General features: G+C 41.9%; 1 protein-coding gene across 6 annotated transcripts in view; it reads left to right on the top strand.

The window, feature by feature from the left end:
- The window catches only part of LOC137277489 (potassium channel subfamily T member 2-like), a 58,567-nt gene that overhangs the window by 30,414 nt on the left and 5,848 nt on the right, over positions 1-22,305 (top strand). For 3 of the 6 annotated variants that reach the window (XM_067809231.1, XM_067809227.1, XM_067809228.1), the window contains exons 8-25: positions 316-402; positions 1,130-1,233; positions 2,308-2,494; positions 3,632-3,796; positions 6,354-6,380; positions 8,004-8,140; positions 8,655-8,718; positions 9,415-9,523; positions 10,225-10,333; positions 16,798-16,947; positions 17,688-17,887; positions 18,565-18,856; positions 19,615-19,720; positions 20,175-20,347; positions 20,860-20,931; positions 21,192-21,326; positions 21,500-21,611; positions 21,931-22,035. In XM_067809231.1, the coding sequence (XP_067665332.1) occupies positions 316-402; positions 1,130-1,233; positions 2,308-2,494; positions 3,632-3,796; positions 6,354-6,380; positions 8,004-8,140; positions 8,655-8,718; positions 9,415-9,523; positions 10,225-10,333; positions 16,798-16,947; positions 17,688-17,887; positions 18,565-18,856; positions 19,615-19,720; positions 20,175-20,347; positions 20,860-20,931; positions 21,192-21,326; positions 21,500-21,611; positions 21,931-22,035 (2,334 nt within the window). The remainder of the gene's footprint in view (positions 1-315; positions 403-1,129; positions 1,234-2,307; positions 2,495-3,631; positions 3,797-6,353; positions 6,381-8,003; positions 8,141-8,654; positions 8,719-9,414; positions 9,524-10,224; positions 10,334-16,797; positions 16,948-17,687; positions 17,888-18,564; positions 18,857-19,614; positions 19,721-20,174; positions 20,348-20,859; positions 20,932-21,191; positions 21,327-21,499; positions 21,612-21,930; positions 22,036-22,305) is intronic. The other 3 variants (XM_067809232.1, XM_067809229.1, XM_067809233.1) reach the window with 1 other exon arrangement.

Here is a 22,305-nt window from a genome sequence, read left to right as displayed (position 1 = left end):
TTTTAGGTATATGATATTGTGGTTTGAATAAAAGATGTTGGCAAACAAAAGCAAGTAATACAAATAATGTAGTGTGTTGGCACACTCGAAATATCGCTGTAATGCTGAGTGCATAATTAAAATCAAAACAATGATGCCTGACAACAAAAAAATCATGCTGTGTCCAGACTGCCCCGGTGGTATGATTAATGCTCACACTATCAACCACCGGTTTGTCTGGTTCATCCATACAAGCTGCAACATAGTTGAAATAATACTGACAGACATTGAATAGTACTCACTGTGCTATGTAATGTATTTTCTTGCCCCTTGCAGTTGGCCTACCCACCTCTTATGCAGCACCTGTTTGTACCAGGATTCCTCAACTGCTGGCTGGCCAAACTGGCACTGGAAAGGATATTTGTGAGTGTTTTAGACTACTTTAACAATGTTGGTTCTTCACTTTAAGATTGAGGAGAACTGAAATGCTACACAATGTTGCATGAGTTTCAGCTGCAAAAAATATCCAAGGTGGAAACTTATTGTGATCCACCAGAGCACTTTCCTCATGCTGAAACATGAGGCTGAAGTGCCACATATTTCTTTAACAGCAGTGTAGACTTGCTGGTACATTATAAGTTGTTCACTGGTGATGAGGGGGGCATGGGTTGATATGCCCTCGATGTTTCTTTCTGTAGGCGAAGGGCTAGGTGAACATAAACAAACATCATGGTTACATCAAAACATGGGCCCTGAGGGACCAGTGAACAGCATATTTATCTTATCAAAAACCTCAATGTTAATTTTGGACTGTTTGAAGCATGGGTATTGGATTGTATTTTTCAGCAAACCTGTGTAAATCAAAGTATTCAAATTTTCCTGTCAGTATCATCTTAGTAAAGTCACTGCGTGGTAATTCCCCTGTCAAAATTTATTTATGATGATGATGTGAAGTATTGCAAACTACCCTTTTAACGATGATACTGAGTGAACTAATGGATACAACAAACTTTTGGGGTGTCCTGGCCATTAGCAATAAAAATATGTTCAAGGAACTACTGCTGCGATATAAAACTATCTGGTCGTTTTAGTGTATTATTACCATAGTTTACTGATACACATTGTTGCAGAAATGTTATTGTTTTTTCAGAATGACCTTCACTTGACCAGGACACGCTTCCAGACTATCTCTGTGACCTTGTCCCAGCAGATCCTGCTGTTGGTTGCCAGTCTCTTCTGTATGGTGTTCACCACGTGAGTTGTGACAGTTGAAAAATCTGTATGTAAATCTGAGGTATCAAATCATCACAACATACCTGTGATTCAGGAAATCACATCACTGCAACAGGATTGATTATGAGAATTTACTTCATTGATGTTTCAATTTTTTTTCAAACACTTAAAATATGATAAACTATGGTGTGTTGGGTGATCATACAATATAAGGTTAAAGTTTCATCTTGAAGCATTACTGGAAAGTATTGCAAATTTCAGAAGACATCAAACATCTTGCAGTTGGTAACACGAGTCTGTTTTGTTTCTTGTCACAGCTTTTAAGTGTCATGACTCCTGTTTAGGAGTGAATGTTTAGGATGCTTCTTTCTTGTGATGAACAAGGGGCATATTTCAAAGGAAATCTTTGTTACAAATTATGCAACTTCTCAGTGGAAATGCTAACACTATTACCTTGCTTTATGACAGTGTAAACATCTGTGTGGAAGCATCACATTTGTTTGCTCCATTTCCTCTCTGGTCTTTTGCTTATTGATGGCTTACACTTTAGCTGATATACAAATGCTTGTATTCATTACCTCATGCATTTGAGTGAAGTAGTTTTATTAATAACAACCAATATGAAACTAATAAACAGATCACGTCACTTCTGTACTCTTAGTTTCAAAATTCAGCTTATTTTCATCTTCAACTATATGGGCAACAGCAGTGTTTTGCACCCATCCTCCCAAACACTTGAGACAGATTAACTCCAGGCATGAAAATAAAAAATCTAAATAGACTGACAGTGACAGGTTAATATTTGAACAATATCACCAGAGTTTACACACAGGTACACAATGATGAGTTTATTTTGGAACTTCATGTGGGTCCTGTATGTCAAAGGTGAACAGCTGCTAATTAAACGTACCTTTTTCCTGTTTTATTTAATTAAGGATAGACACAGTTAATAGGACTGGTTTTCAGTGTGGATTGAAGGTCATAAATGTAATCAGCCTGTGTATTGCTACGTCTTGTAGAGCTGAACAGGCCAAAATTTGTATATATGTTGCATATTTTCTCTATTTGTGATTTTGGTGTGCCATTTCTTGCCAGAATCTGTGGAATCCAACATATCCAGAGAGGCAGCTCAGAGACGCCACTGACAATGTTTGAGTCTTTATACTTTGTCATTGTGACATTCTCAACAGTCGGCTATGGAGACATATCACCGGACATCTGGCTGGGCCAGCTCTTTATGATCCTCATGATATGCATTGCACTGGCTTTCATACCAAGACAGGTAACCATGGAAACAAATCAAACTTATCCACCACTTCAGCAATAACTTCCAACAGTAAAACTGCTGATTACAAATCTCTGTACAGTGCATGAAGTAAGAATATATATGTTTTTCAAATCTTAACTAACACATTGTTGCCTCAAGTTGACGGTTCAAATTCATTTCCATTCATTTTCATGTGAATCATGAAAGTAGACAATGAAAAAATGTTTTTGCACACATAAAGCTTTGTTATGAAAATGCTTTTGTAAGAATCTACACACCATAACGTACCCCTCCTACTGAGATGGATCTCAAACATATATTGTGTAACACTTACACTGCTTTATGCAGCACAAGTACATATATGGACTGTTTGAAGTGAATGAATGAGGTTCATGTCAGTGTATAATTGGATAAGCCATGCAGTGGAGGCAGCATATCATTTGTTAAGCTTGACTGAGTCAAGCGACCTATACCTGCATGAGTTATGTCCCTTGGATATGTTTTCTGCCATTAAGATTCTGTGATGATTTTGTGTGTTTTGTTTGTGTTTAAATAATAAAATTGGACCAGACAAGCCAATGACTGATGTGACCATCAATGTGATGGGACTCAGTATGCATGCAACAAAGTCACTTTAGAGCCTGATACTTTTTTTTTCATTTTTAGAGTGTTCAATTTGAACGGAAGCCATGCCACACAATATCGCTTTTGTGTTTTAGCTACACGCATTTAATCAAGGCTTATAATGTGTAATATCAATCCATAAAGATAATAATTCCAGTGTTCAAGAGGTCATTGATCATGATAATTAGCTTTCTCCGATTTACTGTAAAGTTTGTATCACTGATGTCTTTTATCACTGATTTGTCTTCAAGTTATAGGTATGAGATGTTAATGCTTTTAGATCACACTTCAAGTCCATGACCCAGGGTTGTGAATGAGTGAGTAATGTTTACACTGCTTTTAGCAATATTCCAGTAATATCACACACATTGTACCCATGTGAGGAATCAAACCCTGGTCTTCAGTGTGACACTTTAACCATTATTCTGTCCCACTGCACCTGGGTTATGTATGAAATATATGAGATCAAATCACTGAGACCTAAGATTTTGAGAAATGATTCATCTTCAAAGCCTTTTCTTTCCACAGATTGAAGTGATAGCCTCTACGTGGATTGAGCGGCAGAAGGCTGGTGGAGAGTACAGTCATCGAGCAGCTTCCAGAAACAAACACGTTGTAGTCTGCTCCAGTGTCCTCAACGTAGAGGCCATCATGGACTTCCTCAATGAGTTCTATGCCCACCCTAAGTTAGAGGTATGCATCGAAAACATTTGAGGTATCTGGCATTAGTACTTTTAATAAATAGTTGATAACAGTTTCAGCACTCAGCATGAGTTACATTAACAAACTAATTCACTCTTGCTGTCTCATTTGCTATCTCTGTATTTATGGAAGATATTTCATGGAAACTTTGATACTTTAAGGGAGCTAAAATTGTTAAATCAATTATGTGTTCCTGACTGGTCTGCTCTCTGAAATAACATGAATAATACCTAGACAAACATTCCAGTAACCTTGACACCACTCTAAGAGTGAGCTTAGTGTAAAACAAAAGTGAAATACAGTGCAGAATAAAATAGGAATGTACTTTGCATGAAATTACAAAAATGATATGTGTCTGAAAAAAAGTCCTGGTCCCTCTTATTGTTTGCACTCGATTCATATTGATAAGACCTAATAAGACCTTTTAGTTTCCTTGAATTGTGAATCGACAGATCTAAAAGTATTGAAATTAAGAGTCAGCATGACATATTTTTCTTCATAATTGATGGTTTTTGTGCAAGATGATTTTCAGTATGACTATGTCTGTAGAAACAGGTTCAGGGTTAGGGTCTGTTTCATTTATATATGGATTGTGTACAGTTTTAGGGACAGTGGAGTTGTGTTCCTTGGATGATCTCTTAGATTCATTGTGAAATATTGCTTAAAGCAAAGTCAAGGCTAAATTCAGTGATCTTTTCATTTAAACCAATGATTACGTTTAGAGGACACTCTTTGATTACTGTGCCTGCTTCACTACATGGTGTTCATGAGAGTGTTTGTTTCCTGCAGCCAGGAGACTGGTATGTATAGAACAGATGTCAAGTCTCTGTTGTTGTTGAGTGTCCTTGCTTGTGTCTTTTTGACAAACACTACAGTCTGAGTTGAGCTATTTGTTGTATTGAGATCATATTTAGTTGAAGATTCAGAATTAGGTGATCTGGCAGACATTTGCACCACCACTAGAATCCTACAGTGGATCCAAGTCTTACAGATCAGGGTCCTGACCCACAAAGGACTTAAATTGTTATGACTTGTCATAACTTTATAGTTAATCCTAGGTTTGTGAATGTTGGAGAATGACGATTGTTTTGTGGATCACGACCCTAAAGACCACTGTATGACCAGGAAGACCTGTTCTCAGCTTCAATGAGTTACCCGTAGCAGATAATCTCAGTGAGTCTCCCAGAATTGGCAAGGCTCTTAGTAATGTATACTAGTTGTAAGAGGCAGCCAGGAGGGCAGCATGTCATTAATACCAATAACATGTTTGTAATATCAATCACTATATACATATGGTTAAGATACGAATATTTACACTAAAGGCAGCAGCCATGATAGCTGAAATATTGCTGTGTCTGGGACAAACATGGCCACTAGCCCATTAGTCATCCATTCTACATTGCAAAAGTCCAGGGACTACTGTTCTCATTAGTAAAACAACAGTCTGAAATGACCTGCAGACTAGCTGAGGGTGACCAAAACCCAGAAAACTACATACTACTGTATTCTCTGATGTCAGCAATTGGTTAGAAGTGTGTCCCCTGTTGCAGGAACGAGCCTCTGCTATCCGTAGGTCAGAGGTCAGTGGGCACGATAAATGTGTAATATAATCAGTGTAAGACCTGATATACTCATGTATTTTTATGACCAACATTTCCCTTGTGTAAGAAAAGTAGCCAATGTATGATTTTATTGAGACATACAACTAACAACACAGCCCTTCAAAATATTTTTGTAGTGTGCTTTTTTATAAGTGTCTATTCTGTTAATGATGTTTATTTATCATATATATGCATGAAAACTGACAAGATGCATGGTTTTGTTCACGTGGTGTTTTGATGTTATTATCTTGTATGGTGAATGCATGGTATTCAAAACTGCATCAGCTGCTCTCCAGGCTCAGAGGTTATCAACAAGGGGATTCTAGGTTAGAAAACATCCTTAGCAATAATTGCTATCCTTTTTAATCAGTTTGACTTTCTGCAGAGAGATTGGAAGATGGTGGGTTTGATCTCCTGCTTCATCATACACACATACCCATACACATCATCGTATAAGTGAAATACTCTCAAGCATGATGTTAAACCCAATTTCACCTCACTCCACCTTAGCTGATCAAGCCTTCTGACTCAATGCATGACTGCCAGGAACCCATGTTCTTGAACTCCACACGCAGTCCCATAATTATCCAGACTAGTCATACATAATAATGTTTTATTTCTAATTATAAGACTGTACAATTCATCCTTCATTACTGCTGGAGAAAAGGTACTAACACTTGATTATTTAGTCCTAGTATATTGAGATGGTTACGGGACCACTTCAACATAACTGACTGGTTCATGTGCCAGTTAGGTCTGTGTTTGAAAAGGTGGTACCTTTTACGATTGATATGATTAACATTGTATATTAACTTTCCTGACCTTTATGAATGTGAAAGTATACATTTTGCCATAGATAATGGTGTAATTGAGTCATTGAGAAAACGTTTTCATGTTGAAAAACTTTCCATGTTGAGGAAATATTTGTTTTACATTTTGTTTGCTAGAAAGTGCCTGGACACAAGCACCGCCAGGTGACATTACTGTCCCCCCACCTCGTGTCACAAAGTAATCCATACCCTACGACATGCTCTTCTTCACCACTGACCTAGATGTGTTTTCATCAGCGTGTGTTATGAGCTTGTAATGATGCAATGTGTAGATTCCAGAACTGCATGCATCCTCAACCTGTCCCATTCCACTCCATTCTGCTCCGCTCTCCCCACTCTCCACACACCCATGCAACAGAGAACCACACCAGTAACAAGGGAGGGGTTCACACCATCAGTGATTTGTATAGTTATAGTACTAAATATATTTAGTGTAAAAGAAAATGAAAACTTTCTGGTCTGACTATATCACCCACATTTGTAATGTGGATTATCTGTTAGTGTCTTGCACTGTTCGCACACTCATATCTATACATTATGCACAAAGCTATGTGTGCATCACCTACCTTTATTTGAACCAGTCACTTCCTTTTGCATCCCCAACTCCCACAAACCGAGGAACAATAAATGCAGTATCTTTCCTTATTAAGTGCATGAATGTCTCTAAATTATTTGTGTGTTGACAGCTGCCAGCTGTGTTTTGCCAAATGTATGCACTTTTTTCAGAATTCTTCTAGAATATATTGTATGCATGATTGAGTCTAAATGCATAGTTATGCTGTGTCAACCATATTTGTCACTGCATATGAATGTAGGTTAAATGGAGATATTTCTCTTGGATTCCAAACTAATGCAAGGCAAACAGTTGAAAACATGGGATTACGTATTAGTTTCCTCTTATAAAAAGAGGTATTTTTGCATCTAATTCAGTAATGAGTCTTCATTCTTAATATTTCTATCAATGAAATTCAAGTCACTTCCAGTAAGCTGTATATTACTATGTCAACATGAATTAGCTTTTCTTTTGTTTTTCAATCAAAATAAAAGCTTGTGAAAATGGGTGCACATTTGGAGTAAGGTTTGTGTTTGTTCAAATTTGAATTACCTGTCCAGGTATCAGTGTATGCAGCACTGCATGATTTTGCATAGTAGGGCAGTAAGTGTGGTTCGAGGTCACAGCTATCAAGATTTCTTTTGTGTTGTTGACTTATGTCTGAATTTAAGAGATAAAAACCTAGTTGCACAAGCCAAATTCCAGTTATAATATGCATATGCAAATATTTAGATGTTTTATTCAGAAGTTTACCCACTATGAAATTGACATGCACCTGGTGAAAGTGAATAACGTGGTTGCATTTTGTAATATTGGGTTACACCAGTGCAAGTAGCAGAGGACTAAATTGAGCCCTGTCAGTATATTAAACTTTCACTGTAGCTTCATTTTTAATGAAGACATTCTCTTAAAACTTTGACAACTGAATCTTTGCATGTCTTTAACACTGTTTCAGAATTTTGATTCCTGCAATTTGATGTACTTACCTTTGATATATGAAGTATTAGCTGCTTGCATATGCAGATTGGTCCTAGAGGTCAGGTGTATTACGATCAATAAAACATCCTCCTGAAAGTGTAATTTGTCTCCCGTGCCAAGCAGTTTTAGTTGTGGTGCTAGCCATGATGAACAACAAAATCATGACTATTTTGCTGTTTGGGTTTGGCTTTGAGTCCAGAAGGTGTTGAACTAAGGGACATAACTCTCTGCTACAGGAACATATGGTCATACTGCTGAGCCCAAGGGAGCTGGACAACAGCATGCAGGTTATACTGAAGGACCCCAAGTGGACCCACAGGGTCATCTACATGAGGGGCAGTCCACTCAAAGACTTGGACCTTAAGCGATGCAGGTGAGAATGTCGTCAGGCGGAGGGTGAGGCCCTGTTGGTGGTTTTAGTTAAATCTCTGTTACCCAACAATATTGCTGGACCTTAATGGATCATTGCTTGTGATATCAATCACGTGGGTGTCTGGTCCAGATTAAAGATGTCACAAATACCAGATTATTCCAAGTGCAACATCAAACAATTACCACATAATTATTACCACAGAAATTTTACAGTTCACATAACTACAATTATGGATGACATTTTATTAGATTTTGAACATCATTCAATGGTGAAAGAGTGTCACTGAACACCTGTGAATTTAAGCATTGCTCAAAATTCATGTGTCTCTTTAATTCTTGAAATATTTACAAATGGAGTATCCTAATGTTGAGCACCTGCTCCTCATGCCATAGTCCCAGGTGATTCCCATCATGGATACAATGTTTGAAGCCCATTTCTGATATTGTGGTAATATTCCTAAAAGCAGCTTAATACCATAATCATTTACTCACTGCAACTGAAATGTATATTTTAGGATCCATCAAGCTGATGCCTGTTTTTTCCTGGCCCCAAGATCTGCTGTCAACAAGGCCAAAGCAGTAAGTTAAAGATGTCAGCAAAGAACCTGTGACAAATTATGTCTGAACACACAGTCATCATCAGTACTCAAATACAGATGGAACAGAGCATGGATTAAATATGATAAACAATGGAATGGTTATATAAGTTATCACATCGTGTCGAGGGAAATACAGGGTGTTATCAGTCCAGAGTAAGGCTGTATACCACCTTACGAGGGACTGATAAAACCCCATATTTCCCGAGACACAATGTGATAATGCATTTATCTAGCTGAATGTTTTCACTAAATCCAAACAAAACAACACACATCAAATCAACTTGCTGCCATGTTGGCACCAGCTGATCGTTTGACCTCAATGCACCGCACGTTACTAAAGGCTTGTCGATGCACGCTTTTCTCACTTCGCGTTGTCACCGAGGCATGGCGGGGTGGTATGACTTTTGCAGCGGGAGTATACGACTTTTATACTCCCGCTGGCGGATCGTGATGGATGTACGTCACGTGGGCCAGTCAAAACCCGACATTCTTACATGAGGCTAGATAATGGCCTGTGTCAGTACATCAGAGAGTTTCAGGATCAGACATCATTGCTATCACCTTCCGACAGTAATGACTGTTACAATGCCCTAGTTTTCAGCACTTGTTTTTTATGTGAATACATTTTGTACACAGACTATGTTTAATGGTCATAAAAGGTTTTGTCAATTTTCAGGACCAACACACAATCCTTCGGTCTTGGGCGGTCAAAGACTTCGCTCCCAACTGTAAGCAGTACATCCAACTTTTCAAAGCCAAAAACAAGATGCATGTCAAGTTTGCTGGTAGGTTCAGTGTTACATTGTTTGTAGCAGGCTTTTCTCGTCACATCAAAGACCTGGGTTCGATTCCCATCATGTGTACAGTGTGTGAAACCCATTTCTGGTATCTCCTGCCGTGTTATTGCTGAAATATTGCTGAAAGTGGCATTAAACTAGTCACTCAATTGTAGCAGGCTCTAGATTTACTTGAGTCTTATTGTATGTCCTAGTGATGAAGGAAATGTGGTAATAGATCATCAGGTTTACTGTTTAGGATATCTCTATGTGATCCTTTCCTATCAATAGTAGCAGGAATGTTTGTTAAATTTGTCATGTATTATCGAAGATAGTCAGCTTGATAAGAGCATAAGAATCTATACAGAAATATTGCCATATAGATATAAAAGAAGTTGTAGTATTGTAATGTTGTCATAGTTAGATTCTGTTCTCTGTGGTCAATTGGGATTCTGTTCTCTGTGGTTTATTTGGATTCTGTTCACTGAGGTTAACTGGGATTTCCAAAAGCTATAAAATGCTAGCTATAAAATAGAGCACCCTTCATTTCTAAACTGGGACCTCACAAGCCAAAGTGTGTAATGCACACCCCCTGTCATTCAGTACTCTGAGATCCCATGCTATGAACATTTCCACTATCATAATTTTTTCATATTTCCTTCAAGATCAAACTGTCGCACTATGGAATGTTTATTGTGGGAATGTTTCAGAGCATTTAGTGTGTGAGGACGAGTTCAAGTACGCCCTTCTAGCCAACAACTGTCTGTACCCTGGCCTGTCCACCTTGGTCTCCCTCCTGGTGCATACATCCAGTGGCATGTAAGTCTAATACATACGCCCACATTACACAACAACTGTCTGTACCCTGGCCTGTCCACCTTGGTCTCCCTCCTGGTGCATACATCCAGTGGCATGTAAGTCTAATACATACGCCCACATTACACAACAACTGTCTGTACCCTGGCCTGTCCACCTTGGTCTCCCTCCTGGTGCATACATCCAGTGGCATGTAAGTCTAATACATACGCCCACATTACACAACAACTGTCTGTACCCTGGCCTGTCCACCTTGGTCTCCCTCCTGGTGCATACATCCAGTGGCATGTAAGTCTAATACATACGCCCACATTACACAACAACTGTCTGTACCCTGGCCTGTCCACCTTGGTCTCCCTCCTGGTGCATACATCCAGTGGCATGTAAGTCTAATACATACGCCCACATTACACAACAACTGTCTGTACCCTGGCCTGTCCACCTTGGTCTCCCTCCTGGTGCATACATCCAGTGGCATGTAAGTCTAATACATACGCCCACATTACACAACAACTGTCTGTACCCTGGCCTGTCCACCTTGGTCTCCCTCCTGGTGCATACATCCAGTGGCATGTAAGTCTAATACATACGCCCACATTACACAACAACTGTCTGTACCCTGGCCTGTCCACCTTGGTCTCCCTCCTGGTGCATACATCCAGTCGCATGTAAGTTTAATACATACGCCCACATTACACAACAACTGTCTGTACCCTGGCCTGTCCACCTTGGTCTCCCTCCTGGTGCATACATCCAGTGGCCTGTAAGTCTAATACATACGCCCACATTACACAACAACTGTCTGTACCCTGGCCTGTCCACCTTGGTCTCCCTCCTGGTGCATACATCCAGTGGCATGTAAGTCTAATACATACGCCCACATTACACAACAACTGTCTGTACCCTGGCCTGTCCACCTTGGTCTCCCTCCTGGTGCATACATCCAGTGGCCTGTAAGTCTAATACATACGCCCACATTACACAACAACTGTCTGTACCCTGGCCTGTCCACCTTGGTCTCCCTCCTGGTGCATACATCCAGTGGCATGTAAGTCTAATACATACGCCCACATTACACAACAACTGTCTGTACCCTGGCCTGTCCACCTTGGTCTCCCTCCTGGTGCATACATCCAGTGGCATGTAAGTCTAATACATATGCCCACATTACACAACAACTGTCTGTACCCTGGCCTGTCCACCTTGGTCTCCCTCCTGGTGCATACATCCAGTGGCATGTAAGTCTAATACATACGCCCACATTACACAACAACTGTCTGTACCCTGGCCTGTCCACCTTGGTCTCCCTCCTGGTGCATACATCCAGTGGCATGTAAGTCTAATACATACGCCCACATTACACAACAACTGTCTGTACCCTGGCCTGTCCACCTTGGTCTCCCTCCTGGTGCATACATCCAGTCGCATGTAAGTTTAATACATACGCCCACATTACACAACAACTGTCTGTACCCTGGCCTGTCCACCTTGGTCTCCCTCCTGGTGCATACATCCAGTGGCCTGTAAGTCTAATACATACGCCCACATTACACAACAACTGTCTGTACCCTGGCCTGTCCACCTTGGTCTCCCTCCTGGTGCATACATCCAGTGGCATGTAAGTCTAATACATACGCCCACATTACACAACAACTGTCTGTACCCTGGCCTGTCCACCTTGGTCTCCCTCCTGGTGCATACATCCAGTGGCCTGTAAGTCTAATACATACGCCCACATTACACAACAACTGTCTGTACCCTGGCCTGTCCACCTTGGTCTCCCTCCTGGTGCATACATCCAGTGGCATGTAAGTCTAATACATACGCCCACATTACACAACAACTGTCTGTACCCTGGCCTGTCCACCTTGGTCTCCCTCCTGGTGCATACATCCAGTGGCATGTAAGTCTAATACATATGCCCACATTACACAACAACTGTCTGTACCCTGGCCTGTCCACCTTGGTCTCCCTCCTGGTGCATACATCCAGTGGCATGTAAGTCTAATACATACGCCCACATTACACAACAACTGTCTGTACCCTGGCCTGTCCACCTTGGTCTCCCTCCTGGTGCATACATCCAGTGGCATGTAAGTCTAATACATACGCCCACATTACACAACAACTGTCTGTACCCTGGCCTGTCCACCTTGGTCTCCCTCCTGGTGCATACATCCAGTGGCCTGTAAGTTTAATACATACGCCCACATTACACAACAACTGTCTGTACCCTGGCCTGTCCACCTTGGTCTCCCTCCTGGTGCATACATCCAGTGGCATGTAAGTCTTAATACATACGCCCACATTACACAACAACTGTCTGTACCCTGGCCTGTCCACCTTGGTCTCCCTCCTGGTGCATACATCCAGTGACCTGTAAGTCTAATACATACGCCCACATTACACAACAACTGTCTGTACCCTGGCCTGTCCACCTTGGTCTCCCTCCTGGTGCATACATCCAGTCGCATGTAAGTCTAATACATACGCCCACATTACACAACAACTGTCTGTACCCTGGCCTGTCCACCTTGGTCTCCCTCCTGGTGCATACATCCAGTGGCATGTAAGTCTAATACATACGCCCACATTACACAACAACTGTCTGTACCCTGGCCTGTCCACCTTGGTCTCCCTCCTGGTGCATACATCCAGTGGCATGTAAGTCTAATACATACGCCCACATTACACAACAACTGTCTGTACCCTGGCCTGTCCACCTTGGTCTCCCTCCTGGTGCATACATCCAGTGGCATGTAAGTCTAATACATACGCCCACATTACACAACAACTGTCTGTACCCTGGCCTGTCCACCTTGGTCTCCCTCCTGGTGCATACATCCAGTGGCATGTAAGTCTAATACATACGCCCACATTACACAACAACTGTCTGTACCCTGGCCTGTCCACCTTGGTCTCCCTCCTGGTGCATACATCCAGTCGCATGTAAGTTTAATACATACGCCCACATTACACAACAACTGTCTGTACCCTGGCCTGTCCACCTTGGTCTCCCTCCTGGTGCATACATCCAGTGGCCTGTAAGTCTAATACATACGCCCACATTACACAACAACTGTCTGTACCCTGGCCTGTCCACCTTGGTCTCCCTCCTGGTGCATACATCCAGTGGCATGTAAGTCTAATACATACGCCCACATTACACAACAACTGTCTGTACCCTGGCCTGTCCACCTTGGTCTCCCTCCTGGTGCATACATCCAGTGGCCTGTAAGTCTAATACATACGCCCACATTACACAACAACTGTCTGTACCCTGGCCTGTCCACCTTGGTCTCCCTCCTGGTGCATACATCCAGTCGCATGTAAGTCTAATACATACGCCCACATTACACAACAACTGTCTGTACCCTGGCCTGTCCACCTTGGTCTCCCTCCTGGTGCATACATCCAGTGGCATGTAAGTCTAATACATATGCCCACATTACACAACAACTGTCTGTACCCTGGCCTGTCCACCTTGGTCTCCCTCCTGGTGCATACATCCAGTGGCATGTAAGTCTAATACATACGCCCACATTACACAACTGTCTGTACCCTGGCCTGTCCACCTTGGTCTCCCTCCTGGTGCATACATCCAGTGGCATGTAAGTCTAATACATACGCCCACATTACACAACAACTGTCTGTACCCTGGCCTGTCCACCTTGGTCTCCCTCCTGGTGCATACATCCAGTGGCATGTAAGTCTAATACATACGCCCACATTACACAACAACTGTCTGTACCCTGGCCTGTCCACCTTGGTCTCCCTCCTGGTGCATACATCCAGTGGCCTGTAAGTTTAATACATACGCCCACATTACACAACAACTGTCTGTACCCTGGCCTGTCCACCTTGGTCTCCCTCCTGGTGCATACATCCAGTGGCATGTAAGTCTTAATACATACGCCCACATTACACAACAACTGTCTGTACCCTGGCCTGTCCACCTTGGTCTCCCTCCTGGTGCATACATCCAGTGGCCTGTAAGTCTAATACATACGCCCACATTACACAACAACTGTCTGTACCCTGGCCTGTCCACCTTGGTCTCCCTCCTGGTGCATACATCCAGTCGCATGTAAGTCTAATACATACGCCCACATTACACAACAACTGTCTGTACCCTGGCCTGTCCACCTTGGTCTCCCTCCTGGTGCATACATCCAGTGTCATGTAAGTCTAATACATACGCCCACATTACACAACAACTGTCTGTACCCTGGCCTGTCCACCTTGGTCTCCCTCCTGGTGCATACATCCAGTGGCATGTAAGTCTAATACATACGCCCACATTACACAACAACTGTCTGTACCCTGGCCTGTCCACCTTGGTCTCCCTCCTGGTGCATACATCCAGTGGCATGTAAGTCTAATACATACGCCCACATTACACAACAACTGTCTGTACCCTGGCCTGTCCACCTTGGTCTCCCTCCTGGTGCATACATCCAGTGGCATGTAAGTCTAATACATACGCCCACATTACACAACAACTGTCTGTACCCTGGCCTGTCCACCTTGGTCTCCCTCCTGGTGCATACATCCAGTCGCATGTAAGTTTAATACATACGCCCACATTACACAACAACTGTCTGTACCCTGGCCTGTCCACCTTGGTCTCCCTCCTGGTGCATACATCCAGTGGCCTGTAAGTCTAATACATACGCCCACATTACACAACAACTGTCTGTACCCTGGCCTGTCCACCTTGGTCTCCCTCCTGGTGCATACATCCAGTGGCATGTAAGTCTAATACATACGCCCACATTACACAACAACTGTCTGTACCCTGGCCTGTCCACCTTGGTCTCCCTCCTGGTGCATACATCCAGTGGCCTGTAAGTCTAATACATACGCCCACATTACACAACAACTGTCTGTACCCTGGCCTGTCCACCTTGGTCTCCCTCCTGGTGCATACATCCAGTCGCATGTAAGTCTAATACATACGCCCACATTACACAACAACTGTCTGTACCCTGGCCTGTCCACCTTGGTCTCCCTCCTGGTGCATACATCCAGTGGCATGTAAGTCTAATACATATGCCCACATTACACAACAACTGTCTGTACCCTGGCCTGTCCACCTTGGTCTCCCTCCTGGTGCATACATCCAGTGGCATGTAAGTCTAATACATACGCCCACATTACACAACTGTCTGTACCCTGGCCTGTCCACCTTGGTCTCCCTCCTGGTGCATACATCCAGTGGCATGTAAGTCTAATACATACGCCCACATTACACAACAACTGTCTGTACCCTGGCCTGTCCACCTTGGTCTCCCTCCTGGTGCATACATCCAGTGGCATGTAAGTCTAATACATACGCCCACATTACACAACAACTGTCTGTACCCTGGCCTGTCCACCTTGGTCTCCCTCCTGGTGCATACATCCAGTGGCCTGTAAGTTTAATACATACGCCCACATTACACAACAACTGTCTGTACCCTGGCCTGTCCACCTTGGTCTCCCTCCTGGTGCATACATCCAGTGGCATGTAAGTCTTAATACATACGCCCACATTACACAACAACTGTCTGTACCCTGGCCTGTCCACCTTGGTCTCCCTCCTGGTGCATACATCCAGTGGCCTGTAAGTCTAATACATACGCCCACATTACACAACAACTGTCTGTACCCTGGCCTGTCCACCTTGGTCTCCCTCCTGGTGCATACATCCAGTGGCATGTAAGTCTAATACATACGCCCACATTACACAACAACTGTCTGTACCCTGGCCTGTCCACCTTGGTCTCCCTCCTGGTGCATACATCCAGTGGCATGTAAGTCTAATACATACGCCCACATTACACAACAACTGTCTGTACCCTGGCCTGTCCACCTTGGTCTCCCTCCTGGTGCATACATCCAGTGGCATGTAAGTCTAATACATACGCCCACATTACACAACAACTGTCTGTACCCTGGCCTGTCCACCTTGGTCTCCCTCCTGGTGCATACATCCAGTGGCATGTAAGTCTAATACATACGCCCACATTACACAACAACTGTCTGTACCTCCTGGTGCATACATCCAGGATTATCTCACGCCCACACTACACAAGGTAATTCACTATTTTGTTGTTTTTTACCAAGTTACTACTAGGATTCTAAACAAAAAACTCTTTGCCAGCAATTTTGGAAATAATCAATATTTTTTTGTAATTAAATTAGAGAACTTTATTTAAAATGTTGTGTGATGTGCAAATATATCTAAACATTTACTTTCACATTGCAGTCAGTGCAGAAATTGTAAACCTAATGATTAAAGCATAGTCCTCTTGCTTGACATTAAGTTTTAAATATCTGTACATTATTAAGCATTTTTATAGATATCTGTTGTTAACTCTACACTACCAGATAGATAAATACCTGATGATATCTACAAGGTTTGTAAGGTTTCTATATGAGTTTCTGGAAAGGTTAACCAACTGGAGATGTTGTATCTGTTGCAGTGAGGGGGACATCGCCTCAGAGACGTGGCAGCAGGTGTACGGGCGCCATGCAGGTAATGAGATCTACCACATCCAGGTGCAGAAGAGCATTTTCTTCAGTCAGTACAGTGGGAGTAAGTTCACCGAGGCTTCCGCTGACGCACATCAAAGGTATGGAATGCATATTTGTTTATGCTGTATGTGCTTGCCTGTCACAGGGATGGAAATAAGTGGTACTTGTGAAATCACTTGCGGTTAAATTTACAACTAGTTTCAGAGTGGTCATGGCAAGTTGGAATCGACTGAGATATACAGATAGTAGATATCATGGTTGTAGCTTCTCGATAAACACATCATACATATTTCAACTAAGATAACGAGTGGTCATGAGTTTGAGTAGTCAAACTCCCATGATATCCTCCAGACTGTAGGACTGGTTAAATGTGAAACTTGCTGGTTAGATGTAAAACTTTGCCAGCCCTCTCCGAAACATACCTGCCCACAAAGTATCTTCAAGTCAAAATTTTATCCTGACTGTTGGGCAGGCCATTTGAGAATCTGGCAGTTCATGTTGAAAATAATCCATCCTCAGCGGTCAAGCAAGCAGTTATTTTGAATGCTGGATCAGGACCTAAAGAACCTTTACTAATGCATGTCAGTTCATTGTAGGCCTGTTACATGTACATGCTGCTTTATATCAGCACACATTTCAAATAATTAAAGTTGTTGAATTACTGCACTGATATTTTAAAAATACACCATTGCATCTCCTAACGGTGTTAGTACCTACACTGAAACATCGCACTCACTGCAGTGTTGACTATCCATAAAACTTGGTTTTCCTATACCAAGGCAGTCTTTTTGAGAGGGTTAACATGTCCTATGATATGTAAGTTGCCTGTCTCCCTCAGGTTTGGTGTAGCTCTGCTGGCTGTCCTGGATCCGACAGAGAAGGAACCCAAGCTGCTACTGAACCCCGGCCCCAAACACATCCTGAAGAAGACAGACTACTGTTTCTACATGAGTGTCACCAAGGAGGAGTACTCCCGCATTAACCCAGAGGCTCTGAAACAAGAGGTGCCCAAGTCAGAGAGAGTCGCAAAGAACCTTGGTAATTATATACACTTCTCAAACCATCTTAGTTAATGAATGTCATGTATAATTCTTGTTTACAGTTCATTGCTACACACAGCAGCTGCCTGTAGAAATAATTTTCTGGGCCAGGCAAAAACCAGCAGTCGATTGTATGTCTATCTAACAGCAATAATTGGTTGCCCTGACGTACAGCCAGGTGAACATTGTAGCCACCTGATCTTTAGTTGGGTCATGTGGATGTAACTGACCCCAGAAAGGGAATAATGTCAGTTTGGATCCTACCTGTCTTGGAGGTGTGCTCAAGTAGTCCAGACAGCCCACTTGTCTCTGGCCCCAAAATCCACTGTGGAAACATGCATCCTTTAGGTAAGCAAAGATGCTGGAGCCATGGGTTTGAAACCAAGATCGACAAAAGGTTCTTGATTTTTGAGAAGAGTACTGATCTTTGTGGCATTAAGCAGGCTAGTAAACACTTAACACCTGCATCCTCACATGAAATTAAATGTTGTGACAAACAAAAGTACTGTTCAATGCTGCATTTAGGTGCTACTCATGTATTTTTAACATTGAGATAGTTTGGCAGACATAACTGAAAGTCTGTTGACATTAAGCTTACTCACCAACTCTGCTGAAGTATGCACATGAACTATGTGAATTTTCTTGCATGTTCACAATTTAATTGTCATTCCACAGAACAAATTGCACTGGCCCTGCAAAAGTACCAGAAAGAGGAGGAGGAGGAGGATGACGGTGAGAGTGTTTTCGACACAATCACCAGCCTCATGGGCCAGGAGATTACAAAACTCATTCAAAAGAAAAATGAGAACAAAAACAACAATGAAAGCAGTGATAGCTTCATACATTCGGAGAAGGGGCCTGATGTCATCAACATGAATGAAACACCACAAGACACTCTTGATGGCGTATCCCACCGGACAGGCACTGGCAAGGTGCTGCAGTTCTACAGCGATATGGGGCAAGAGAGGTGAGTTTGCATGCATTTGGCTGCATGGTGAAAAATATGAATAATCTTAACATGGGTGCAGTGAAAAGAAAATAGACTGTGCTGACCAACAGTGGAAGGGACATGATATTAACTTTCCCACTGAGGAAAGTAAGTGTTTGTTGTGAGTGAGTGAGTGACTTAATGGAGTCTATGTGCATATGTATATTTTGTGTGATGTTAGAGTTCATATATGTATCCTTTGCCATAAATTCCATCAATATTGTGTTCAGCTGGTATCTTGTGGACAAATGGTTTTCCATTCTCAGCTGAGTGTTAATATCAGAGAAATCAGACAAAATTTAGTCAAACACTTATGGAATTTTGTTTACAGTTTGTAACTATGACATACAGTAAAGATTTAGATCAGACCGAGTATATGAGAAATTAGAAATTTTGTGTTCATTTTAGACTCATCCAGGGACACTTGTCCTCAGAGTTTGCAGCTGGTTTTGCATGAAACAGACAGTGCTGAATAGTGTTGGCTACTTTCTTTACATTTTATGTCAGTTCCTGCTTATTGCAAAACTAAAACAGTGGAAAACAGTTCAGAAGCTCTTTAATGCCATGAGTCAGTGAGGACTGCTGTAACTGGAGTTTGTCTTGTGTTCGGGACAAGTTAGTAGTCTCAGATTTGCGGACTTGAAGGAATTTTGAGCGTTGAAGGCTTGTTGGAAATGTTTTTGTGTGCACAGCTATTCAGTCCATCTAAAGATACTAAGTAGCAAAGTCTGTTTCAGGTTTACAATAGGTGTTCCGCCAATTACTATGTATGTTGGCTCTCGGCGAACACTGTGTCACATTGTTGAGGAGTCAAGACCATTCTGCTGCCTCAAGTGGGGAACTGTGAGCTTCTATTATTTTCTCCACAACATAACAACAACTTCTCTATCTTTAACAAAACCACTTCTGTACTTCACTTCTACAAACTCACAATACAAGAACTGTTTACAGATCCTTGAGCAAGCCCTAACTATTTATGAGTTCTGTTTTAATGTTCCTTTGTGAGACCATTACTCACATGGACTGCAACATGGCATGCACATATGCATCACTCACTATGTTCATATGGCATATGTTTTTGCTCTTTGTACTTCAATATCCTTAAATGATGATACACCAGTTTCACACATGTATTTTTTATGAGTGTAGTTATTTTACCTGAGTGTAATGTTCAGCAATAAACAAGAAGTTGTTTTGTCATCACAATATTGCTGGAACACTGCTGATGTGACAGAATGTCGTAAATCATACAAATACTGTATCATACTAATACTACTACTCCTCTGTGATGTTTCAGGCATGTGAGCACTGTAGCTACAAGACGGCCAATGACGACCGCTGGCACAATCAGCTGATCATCCTGGCTGCAGAGCAGGCCAGTAGTGGCATCTATCACTTCATCGTCCCATTACGCTCCAACTTCATCAGCATGAACGGCCTCAGCCCCATAATCCTACTGGTGGAAGAAGAGTAAGTAGATTGCCCTCAATCTGTATGTGAAATACTGGCTCATTCTATTTTACAGTCTGTTTAAATCTGCTGCTGTATTCTTAGCTCACCTGACTAAAAAGCTTGTGTTATGGCAGTTAATATATTCTCTAAAACAACTGGATCATAGTAGCTAACACAATGCCACCTGTGAGGTCACCTAGTTTTGTTCAAATTTGATTTTCGAAATGACCACCTTGGATCCATATTGGAATTCCTTTTTGTAGCCATTACTCAGCCATGTAATCATAACAACTTGAACAGAATTAGGTATATCAGTCCTCTATGAGGCCATTGATGCACGAAAATAAATAGCACTGAATCTAGGTCATCATGGTGGTAAATGTGCAGGACTTTCATCACCATAAGCTTTCCACCCACATGAAGCTGAAACACAGTAACTGAAATACTGTTTAAGGCAACATTGGACTTTGCTCACTCAAAATAAATTCATAGTGTCTTTAATGTAGTGTATGTGATGATGTTTGTTTCAGACCCAGCAAAATATTTCTTGAGACAATATCAAAATTCCCTCTTGTATATTGGATGAAAGGACGGATTACAAGGTGTGTATAGTTGTACCATTTACTCTGATGTAATCAGACCAGTTAAAACATATATTTTTTGTAACAGGTCTATTTACAAATTTCAAACTAATGCACAATTTGTACTCGACCTGCATTGCAACATTCTGGAACATGTGATTTTGTCATTTTCACTCGAATAAGTTACTGTGTCAAGTGTTTGAAAAATAGTCATAATACATGCACAAGGTTCGTCGTAACTGATTTCCCACTTTTTCACTTGCTTTTTTCAAATTTTTCAGTGTTGATGACTTGCTGCAGGCTGGTATCAACAAAGCCAGCCACCTGGTGGTGGTGAACAGAACTCCCAACCAGAAGGAAGGGGAGGAAACTCTGTGTGATGCACAGACTATTGTGGCTGTGCAGACCATATTCAGGTAAGGACACCTTGGACACGTAATGAAACTTCTGTCATGAAATTTGGAAATGGTAGTTACTGTTTTATCAATGTAATCTTCAAATTATTTGGAAACTCTGGAGATTTTGTCTCGTAATTATATTGTTATTGTGATTTTATCTCATAATTATATTGTTATTTTTCCCTTTTTAGGCTATTTCCAAATGCTAACATTATTACTGAGCTGAATCAAGCCAATAATATGAGGTTCATGCAGTTCCGTGCCCATGACATATACTCCCAAAGGGTCTCTCGTCTTGAACAGGTAGGTGATGTGAGACATATTTCACAGAATATAGGGAAGATGTTAATTATATTGCTTATGTTTGAGTTTCAAAATTCAAAGGCGTTTCAGGAGACAATCAACTCAAAGCTTTGTTTAGAACTTTGACTGGTCATTACTGGTTGATGTTTGTTGAGATTTTTGGAACTGCGTCCATTGCATTTAAGTACAATGCTCCAACTTCTTTGTGATCAGCTGACAATGGACCAGATGGGTCAGTGATACAGCTGTTTGTGATGTTTGATCAACATATATTTGAGAATGCTGGAATATGACCACAGCTTGAATGTTGTTATTCCAGAAACTGAAGCAGACGATGGGGTCAAACATGAGTCACATCTTCCGACTGCCCTTTGCTGCAGGGCAGGTGTTCAGTGCCAGCATGTTGGACACTCTCTTGTACCAGGTAAGTCTAGTGAGTGAGTGAGTGAGTGAGTTTAGTTTTACGCCGCACTCAGCAATATTCCAGCTATATGGCGGCGGTCTGTAAATAATCGAGTCTGGACCAGACAATCCAGTGATCAACAACATGAGCATCGATCTGAGCAATTGGGAACCGATGACATGCGTCAACCAAGGCAGCGAGCCTGACCACCCGATCCCGTTAGTCGCCTCTTACGACAAGCTGAGTCGCCTTTTATGGCAAGCATGGGTTGCTGAAGGCCTATTCTACCCC

Source organism: Haliotis asinina, chromosome 3, assembly GCF_037392515.1.
Source record: "Haliotis asinina isolate JCU_RB_2024 chromosome 3, JCU_Hal_asi_v2, whole genome shotgun sequence".
Classification (NCBI taxonomy): domain Eukaryota; kingdom Metazoa; phylum Mollusca; class Gastropoda; order Lepetellida; family Haliotidae; genus Haliotis; species Haliotis asinina.
Note: the sequence above shows the minus strand (reverse complement) of the source record. Positions and strands in the feature narration are given on the sequence as shown.